The following is a 9,725-nucleotide window of genomic DNA, read 5'->3' as shown; positions in this document are numbered from 1 at the left end:
ATTTAAAGAAAGCCTGTGTGGCCTCACTTAAGACCGGCATTGGTAAATAAATGGCTACAGAGCTATTGAGTGGCAGCGTTGGGATTTGAAAAGGTGGCAATGGAAACAGAAGAGGCATTAGTACAGGATTATGTGTGGTGCTGATGTAGGAAGATTTCTTAGAGGAAGGGATCCTTGGGTTGATATACAATGGAATAGCTATGTACTATAGAGCTGAACTTTGCGGTTATTATGACTCGAAGAAAAGATACACGTAGGGATGTGACCTTCGATGAAGAAAATAGAATAAGTAATGTACCCGGGGAAGCGTAAATAGAAGTAAAACTCTGATTGATGGAATAGTTAGAGGTGAAATGAAAAATCAGAGTGCTATCAAGGAGTCAGGACAGTGCTTCAGCAAAGGAGTGATTCAGTTGCCTAGTACTCTAGAGTGAAGTAAGCCAGAAGGAAAAACACCAATACAGTATACTAACGCATATATATGGAATTTAGAAAGATGGTAACAATAACCCGGTGTACGAGACAGCAAAAGAGACACTGATGTATAGAACAGTCTTATGGACTCTGTGGGAGAGGGAGAGGGTGGGAAGATTTGGGAGAATGGCATAGAAACATGTAAAATATCATGTAAGAAACGAGTTGCCAGTCCAGGTTCGATGCACGATACTGGATACTTGGGGCTAGTGCACTGGGACGACCCAGAGGTATGGTATGGGGAGGGAGGAGGGTTCAGGATGGGGAACATATGTATACCTGTGGCGGATTCATTTTGATATTTGGCAAAACTAATACAATTATGTAAAGTTTAAAAATAAAATAAAATACAAAAAAAAATTAACGTAGCTATATAGAAACATTAACCAGAGCAGGTTCAAACAATTAGGATAGAAGCCAGAGTGAATGAGTGAAGAAATATGGCTATAAAGGGATAATGGTCAGAAAACCAAATATGAGTGATAGGAAAATCAATGGAGATTGAAGATGGAGAAGTGGGATTGACAAGATTCTGAATGAGACCGAAGTAAAGTTGGAGTGATTAGCCTTGGAGTCTTGGGACCTTTTCCACAGATGGGATGATGAAGTTTTGAAAGTGGAAATTCTGCAGGCTATGAAGTAGAAGGCAAGGTCACCCGAGTGTGAAGGGCAAGGGGGAGGATGGGAGAAAATTTAAGAGGTTGAAATTTGGACTAGCTGTTGAAGTTAAGGACACACAGAAGGGTCGTTAGGGAACATTAGTGACAAGTCTTCGGTTGTACCACTCTAAAGATGGTGTTATTTATCTCCAACAGTAGTCTGGCTGGGATACTGGAGCAGAGGGGAATGCTTGGGTTAATCTGGGCTGAGGTTTTGCATAGCAGGGGTACCGAAACAAGGGGCAAGAAAGTGGAACTTGATAGTGAATGATTAGAATGAAGGACCTGGGGGACTTCCCTGGTAGTCCAGTGGTTAAGACTCTGAGCTTCCAATGCAAGGGGCAAGGGTTCAATCCCTGGTTAGCAAACCGAGATTCCACATGCTGCAGTGTGGCCAAGGCAAAAAAAAAAAAGACCTGGGCTTTAGGCCAGATGAAAAAAAGTGAAGCCAAAAGTGATCTGCTTAGGAAAAAACATGCCCCGAGACTCATCTGAAGATAACTCCAGGGTCTCGAGGCCTGGTAAGTTAGGTTAGGTCAGCCAGGCCAGACATTTGTTACCACTTTTTAAAAAAAGTAATGTTGAGAGCCCTGTAAATTTTCAGAGGGATTTCTGAAACTGCTCCTAGATTTTTAATACTGTAATAAAGGAAATGATAACAAAGGTTTTAAGTCAGATGTTCATTTATTAAATACAAGCTTTGAACAAACACCCCCAGGCAAGTTTGACAAGAAGTAACCTTCCTGGAATGTTTCAAAATAGTTATGTTGATCAAGTTTTATTTCAATCAATCTTTTTGTCATTTTGTTCATTTTCTTTGTTTCCAGGTTCTTTTTCCTGTTTACCAGTTAGAGCATGTGCATTATTTCCTCACATGACATCAACAGTGCAGCATCAGCCTCTGGCTTGTAAAGGCACCCAGTAGACTTATGCTCTGTGCAATGGCTGCTTAGCAACCAGCATCAAATAAAGTAATGAAGCTTTTGTAGAGTGTGATACCAAATAGCAACTGGCACCTTCACCTGCACCATTAAAAAAAAAAAAACCTTTGAAGTTTCTTTCGGTTTTCACATATCCATTAAAAACTATATTAAAAACAAATCCAGATTGCTTGATAAAGCCTACTTAAATAATTTTCCAAGTTTAGTATTACCCTCTTAGTAAGCAATACTAGAGCTGATTAAAGAGTCTTCATTTTTCTATCATACTCTAGCAAAGTCAACACATAAAGCTAGGTATGTCAGAAAGTCTGCTCTAATAGATTTAGAGCTTGCTTCTGAGTTCTAGATACCACCACCCCTCTTTAAGCTTCCAAGTGTCCATATGCACCATGTACCAAGATGAGAATGTTTTAGTCTCATTTTTGCTATGTTCTTGAATTATGTCAAGGAAAGGAAAAAGGCACAGAGGACACTTGGTTTCCTTACCCACAGTGGCCTTAAGCTATGCACTTGCCTTTGTGATGAGTTTAAAGATATTCAGCAGCATTCATGGTGCCACAGCCACTCATAAAAAGTTTCAGGAAAAGAGCTTTAAAAAAAATTGCCAGAAAAGACTTACAATCTGAAGACTTAATACAGAAGTGGAATACAGACACAGATACAAGAGGCAGCATTAGGTTGTTAACTAGAAAGCTGCTGGGAACAGCTGCCTTCTGAGGTTTTGTGCCCGTTTTTTCCTTCCTTTCTCCTATAAAACTCTGGTCTTTTCCTCACTTCTTTTAAAAGTAAAAATATCCTATTTGATTGGGTTTAGAAGATAAATGCAAGTAGACTGAAGCTTATTTTATACAGTTCATTCTCAGAGAAGTAGAAGATAATAAATAGGAAATGAAGCTCATTTTCAGAAAATAAACAAATCCTGTCAACCTGTGCCTTAGAGGCCCAGGGAACACACTGATTTAGTAGCATACGTTCTAGTATTTGTGAGTCCTGGACTGCCTTTTTCAGTTATAAGCACAGTTGACAGGCAACATCTATTTTTTATCTAGTGTGGGATGCCCTCTAACTTCAGAGTTTCCTGCTGGAACCATCAAAAACACATCAAGGACTGCTTATAACAACTTGTATTGGATTACCATAAAACTACCGTCTTATTTGAAAGAGGCTATGGTTAACAATAATGTCCTTGAAGTGAAGCAATGACCTCTACTTCTAGATCATATCACTCTTGTTAGTTGTATTTTCGGGTTTAGAGGGATACTGGTATAGACAGTCCATAGGGGAATGAGACTTACTCGGCATGTTAAGCTGCACGATTTAGTAGGGAGCTCAAGCTCAACTTGTAAAGTGAGGGGCCCATCCACCTGCTAAATAACTATTTAGGGCTAAGTGGATATTTAAAATGGCTTGTGGACACGGTTGTGCTCAAATTCCTATTCTGTTAACTGATGACCTAAGGCTGAGTTAGAAGCAGCTCTTATCAGGTCATAAGTCCAAACGAACATGAACTATATACATTTTACAGTCTCAGAATTCTGTCTAGAGTAAATGTTAGTAAACATGGCCACATACTGCATACATCTTACCACGGAAGAGACAATATAAAGTGGTTCTCTGTATTACACTAGGCCAATATAAAAAAGTACATGGTGTGTGTGTGTATATATATACACACAGATACACTGCTGATATTAGTGTCTTGAAATGACATGTCTCATTGGTTACAATATTTGTTGCCTAACTTTTCTACACAAGCCTGGTCCTTGATTTCCAGTAAATAAAAAGGGCCCCAACAGCCTTCTTTTTTCACCTTGGAGTTTTCTGAATAAAGTGTCAAAACTGCAAATTTGTTCTACCAATCCTCCTAAAAATATCATAGGGCTAAGTTTCCTGTGTAATGACAACTCCACGGAGGAGTGTTTGCCCTCCAAGGCATCTCTGAGTTAGAAGAGAACACAAAACTGAGAGCTACCCACCGAAGTTGCATAAGATTCCTATTTTCATCTCATCTGTCATCTTATTAAAAAAATCTACTCAAACATCAAGGTATCTGCTTTTATATAAAAAGTTATTCTGTAACAGTGTAGAGCTGTAACAAGGAAAGGGGCTGAAGTCTGGGTCATGAAGACTAGTAAGTACCTTGATAACACAGGACTTTCTGATACCAGCTGTCACTGAAATATGTGATATCATATACTTAAAAGCAGTGCTCACCAAAGATGTTTGAGCAGTTCTTGGAGAAGAAATAGTAAGGAGGCGGGAGGTTTTAATAGCTGAAGTTAATATAATTTAAGGAAGGAAAAGGGAGAAGGAACAGGAAGAGATAACAAAAGGTAAAAATTAGTGATTTCTAAATGTGGTGATGCTATAAGAAGTATAATTTCCTGTAAGCTAGGTGCATTGTAAAGTTCTTAGGAATTTTAATTATCATAATTTGAGCAAGAGCAGTTCTCTAATTCAGTAAAGGGGAAAAAAAGTAAAAAATAAAAGTCAAGAAAAAGGAAAGGAAGAGAATCAGAAAGAGAGAAACCACAACTGTTTATCTACACTCTGGGGTTGGTTTTTGGTTTGCTTATGTCATAGTATTTATTCAAGTTGCTCCTTCTGTTGTTGTTTCCTCTCTGCGAGCCACCGTTGGATTTTTTCTTTTAGTTCTGTGTTTGGCCGGATCTGGTCCATGGTGAGGGGACTACGGTTAAAGGGATCTGTTTGGTCACTGGGACAAAGAGAAAAAAGGAGACGGGGTTATTTCTGTAAGTTCTCACATCCTCAGCCAAAAACAGAACACCTGGGCATCTCACCCTCAGACTGAAGCTAGAGGGTATTACTCTGATTCTGAATCAAGTGCCAGCTTGAGGTTAGAAAGAATGAGATAAGAGAGAGAGTGATTCGGAAGAGGTTTCTTTGCAGATTATTTACTTACTTTGTCTCTGATTCTGAATCAAGTGCCAGCTTGAGGTTAGAAAGAATGGGATAAGAGAGAGAGTGATTCGGAAGAGGTTTCTTTGCAGATTATTTACTTACTTTGTCTCTCTGCTTAACAAACATTATCTCAACAATGCTCTTCAGATGGGGGTGTGTGTGTGTGTGTGTGTGTGTGTGTGGGGTGTGTGTGTGGGTGTGTGTGTGTGTGTTAGCTGCTCAGTTGTGTCTGACTTTTTGTGACCCCATGAACTGTAGCTTGCCAGGCTCCTCTGTCCATGGAATTCTCCAGGCAAGAGTACTGGAGTGGGTAGCCATTCCCTTCTCCAAGGGATCTTCCTGACCCAGGGATGGAACCTGTGGCTCCTGCATTGTAGGCAGATGCTTTACCATCTGAACCACCAGGGAAGCCTCACTCTTCAGATGGTATTTGATTCCATTTCCCTAAGACAGAGACCCTGTACAATCATGTCAGCATAAAGAGCTGTTTGGAGTTTTAGTGACAGACTCCTGAAACAGTATAAGACGTTAAAGGATAAAGCTTTGTAGACTGACACTTGATTTAGTTAACTGACTACTCTTCAACTAATGCAGATTATGGCTTCCTCCCAGGTAAGATGATTTATAACATATTTTAAAGGCTAATATATCTTCTTTCTGTATTCTGAAGCCACAATAAAAATATAAATTCTCAGTGACACTTTGGAAAAGACATACTGCCCAGCACAGCATCATGCATATAGTGAGTGCTTAATCACAAACCATCAAGCAAAACATCCTTTTTTCCAATATTTAAAAAATATTATTTCCCTAGATCTGGTCAGCTTATATAACTTCATTTTAAATAGGCAGAGTCTCCCAGGACCCATTTCTATCTAATGTTGTACTTAGAGAAGGTAGGCTGAGGAAAACTTGAAGTCACCATGGCTGAGTCTAACAGCTGGAGCAGAATGTCGGTACTCCCATATGATGAGTGTAAAACCTGAATTAAAAACAAAAAAACCCAAATAACTTGTCTTTTATATTTTTACAACTAAAATTGAAAGTGAAGGTTGCTCAGTCGTGCCTGACTCTTTGCGATCCCATGGACTATACAGTCTATGGAATTCTCCAGGCCAGAATACTGGAGTGGGTAGCCTTTCCCTTTTCCAGGGGATCTTCCCAATCCAGGGATTGAACCCAGGTCTCCCACACTGCAGGTGGATTCTTTACTAGCTGAGCCACAATTTCCAATCAACTTATACTCCAGGTTGACATATTTTCTAATAAATATTGATAGGAATCATTTCCTTGAGGAAGAAGAGGTAAGGTTAGCGCCAGCATTTCTTAACAGAGTGTCTTATATTGGATGTTGACATCCTTAACACTCAAGTGATATACTTCCACCAAAATGCCTCCTCCACACAGCACGTTAATAAACGAACAATCTGGGGTACCTACTGGGTGCACAGTACTGCAGTGGGAGAAAAAGATGACAGCAGATAAAGGTACATGTGTACTCCTGAGGCTGCTTCTGGGGGCTGGCTCACCTGAGCAAATGTCTGGCAATGGTGGATCTGTCCACAGTCACTCTGGAGGACGGCAGCACCACAGGGTCAGACATCAGTGTGCTCATGATGGGGTCCAGGAACTCATCGCAGGCATCAGCATAGGTCTCCTCTTCCTGCTGTTGGAGGTCTGCTAGGGACTGAGTGTAAGAACCAGCCAGTTAGGGGGAATTAACAGAAGCAGCTGAGTTCAAAATGCTCTGTGACGATTCCCTAGTCTTAAGGGGTCATTAATAACCCTGTACAGAGATAGGAATAATTTTTAGCTTTATGGTCTAAACAAGCCAAGATGGATGTTACAGGAGCAAATTTAACATTTAGCCCCAACTCTGAGTCTTCAGTCAGTTTGGCTCAGCTGCTAGTGGTCATGACTGGAAATGAGTTTAAGTGTTAACAGGGAACAAAACAAAACAAAACACCACAGACGACATCCATACTTCCGACAACAGCTCTGTTGTAAGGGGATGCGAGGTTGCCGGGGTTCTTATTTGCATAATTACAGAGCCATTCATGCAGTCTGTGTATGAAAAGCAGTTTCCGGTTTTAGGTACAAACAGGTATAGGAATTTAAAAGTGCCTTCAGCATTTGATTCCTTCATGACTCTAGCTCCTCAGGGATCCATCTACCTAAACTCTAGGCAAAGATGAAGCCCAATTCAATAAAAAAGTAACTCAATGAAGGGAAGACTGTTATCAATTAGGAAGGTTTTCCATTAGACTCTGCCATAATTTTTCCTTTTTCATAATTGTTAATGAAGCTGCTCCCACCAAAAGAATTAGCTGAGTATAATATAGTATTTTAATCTTTAAAATGTATGGCTATTCCTATATAAGCCATTTACAGAGAACAGAGAAAAATCAATAAAAATCAATGACCAGAAGCTACCAATCTTGAATTCTATTCTAAAAAGTTCTGCGTTAATATCACAGATTTTCAAATCTATTGGTAACCTTGTACAGAGAAGTTTTCATAAAAACAACCTATTAAAAATCTGTTAATTCTTTTCTTTTAGCAGAAGCTTATTTTTCTATGCTCACCTTCATATTGAAAAGAATATTACTATTAAAGAATATGGTCGTTTTACTTATCGACTGGCCAGGAGGATTCATTCATTTATATTTTCTCAACACAATGCTCTTTCCCCCCATAAAGTTGGGTAAAAAAGCAAAACAGCTGAGATGACAACATGATTTTTATTGAACATGTTAATAAGCAAATTATCCTCCTCACCTTGATTCTCTCTGCTAAGTTGCTGAAAGCCACAATCATATTCCCAGGCTTATTTATTTTCTTCAGGACTCGGACTGTCTGTGCAAAGAGAGTTGGGGAATAGGAACGGCCATCCTTGGGCACAGTGGCACAGAAATTCTCCTCATCCCTGGAAGGTCAGAATCAGAAAGAAACTAAGCATCAGAGGGTAGATCAAAGAGGGCAATAACGGAGTGCTTGAGGAAGAGAGTTCCCCATTACTTAGGTATCATGAATGTTCTTTTGTTATAGAATGACCTCTTCTAATTTTTAGGAAAGAAGTCTTATTAAGTACCTGGTGACCATAAAAATATACTGGTTTAAAAAAAAAAGAAAAAAAAAGTACTGCTTTTCCAAACAATGAAACAATTAGTAAAGTTTATCTTTGAACAGATCAAGGCAGAATACTGGAAATTCTAAATAACATCCCACAGGTCATACGAAATCTCATGATTTAAAACTGCAGAAGACTACTTCGTCAGCCAACTAGAAACAAATCTTTTCTACTTCCACATAATTACCAGCTAGTTATTTCATTCTATTAGCAAAACCCCCAGTTAAAACATGAGCAAACCCTCTGGCCTGCCCCATTTAAATCTCAGGTACCCAAGATTTAAGTAGATGGTGCAGATATCTGAAACGAGCTGCTGGGGTTTGAAGTCAAATTCACTGAAATCCTTGACTTTTAAGGCCCCCATCTTGGGGCCAACCAGGTGCTGCAGGAAGTAGTTCAGCATGGAGATGATGCGCTCGGCCAGGAAAGGATGCACAAAGAGGGACTTGATCTCTGGAAAAAAAGCCAAAGCCTGTGAAAACCCAATCCACTAGAAATCTTCAATTTACTGTGTCCTAGAGTTTTACTCGGAGAAGGCAATGGCACCCCACTCCAGTACTTTTGCCTGGAAAATCCCATGGATGGAGGAGCCTGGTAGGCTGCAGTCCATGGGGTCGCTAAGAGTCAGACACGACTGAGCGACTTCACTTTCACTTTTCACTTTCATGCATTGGAGAAGGAAATGGCAACCCACTCCAGTGTTCTTGCCTGGAGAATCCCAGGGACGGGGGAGCCTGGTGGCTGCCATCTATGGGGTCGCACAGAGTTGGACACGACTGAAGTGACTTAGCATAGCATGGCAGAGAGTTTTACTTAGAGACCTCTGGGGACTGCTTTTTTTGAAATACATTTTCACTGCAGTAATATTAGAAAATATTAGATAAGCAAAGCAAACAAAATACAAAAACAACCACTCAGAGTAAACACTAGTTACATTTTGCTAATATGTCCTAGCTTTTCTGTCCATATTTACACACACATACATTTTTAAAACAAAGTGATTATCATATTATATATACTTTTTTCATTAACAGTATCATAAATATCTTTCATTTATAGGTTCCTGTGCTGTCAAACATGGCAGCCACGAGCCACATGTGGCTATTTAAAATAACCAAAACTAAGTAGAACACTCCAGTTTCTCAGGTACACTAGCCACATAGCAAGTGTTCAATGGTCACGTGTGGCCAGTAGTGGTAGTATTGGACAGTATAGATTTACACATTTCTATCACATAAAGTCGGCTTCCCAGGTGGCTCAGTGGAAAAGAATCTGCCTCCTAAGCAGGAGAGGTGAGTTTGATCCCTGGGTTGGGAAGATCCCCTGGAAAAGGAAATGGCAACCCACTCTAGTATTCTTGGCTGGGAAATCCCATGGACAGAGGAGCCTTGTTGGCTACATTGGCGGTAAAGAGTTGGACATGATACAGCAAATAAACAACAATCATATAAGGTACTATACGACAGTGATGATTTATACCCTTAATGGCACCCCACTCCAGTACTCTTGCCTGGAAAATCCCATGGACGGAGGAGCCTGGTAGGCTGCAGTCCATGGGGTCGTGAAGGGTCGGACATGACTGAGCGACTTCACTTTCAC

General features: G+C 40.1%; 1 protein-coding gene across 2 annotated transcripts in view; it reads right to left on the bottom strand.

The window, feature by feature from the left end:
• Positions 1-1,798: 1,798 nt before the first annotated feature.
• UBE4A (ubiquitination factor E4A) overlaps positions 1,799-9,725 on the bottom strand; it is a 42,832-nt gene continuing 34,905 nt past the window's right edge. Inside the window, exons 17-21 of one of the 2 annotated variants that reach the window (XM_010830420.1) lie at positions 8,399-8,579; positions 7,775-7,922; positions 6,526-6,683; positions 5,919-5,978; positions 4,707-4,790 (exon numbers count right to left, since the gene is read on the bottom strand). In XM_010830420.1, coding sequence (XP_010828722.1) covers positions 5,930-5,978; positions 6,526-6,683; positions 7,775-7,922; positions 8,399-8,579 — 536 coding nt within the window. In that variant the 3' untranslated portion in view covers positions 4,707-4,790; positions 5,919-5,929. Of the gene's footprint in view, positions 4,791-5,918; positions 5,979-6,525; positions 6,684-7,774; positions 7,923-8,398; positions 8,580-9,725 lie in introns of both variants that reach the window. The other variant, XM_010830419.1, reaches the window with a different exon arrangement.

This window comes from Bison bison, unplaced genomic scaffold, assembly GCF_000754665.1.
Source record: "Bison bison bison isolate TAMUID 2011002044 unplaced genomic scaffold, Bison_UMD1.0 scf7180017864518, whole genome shotgun sequence".
In the NCBI taxonomy this organism is placed as follows: Eukaryota; Metazoa; Chordata; class Mammalia; order Artiodactyla; family Bovidae; genus Bison; species Bison bison.
Note: the sequence above shows the minus strand (reverse complement) of the source record. Positions and strands in the feature narration are given on the sequence as shown.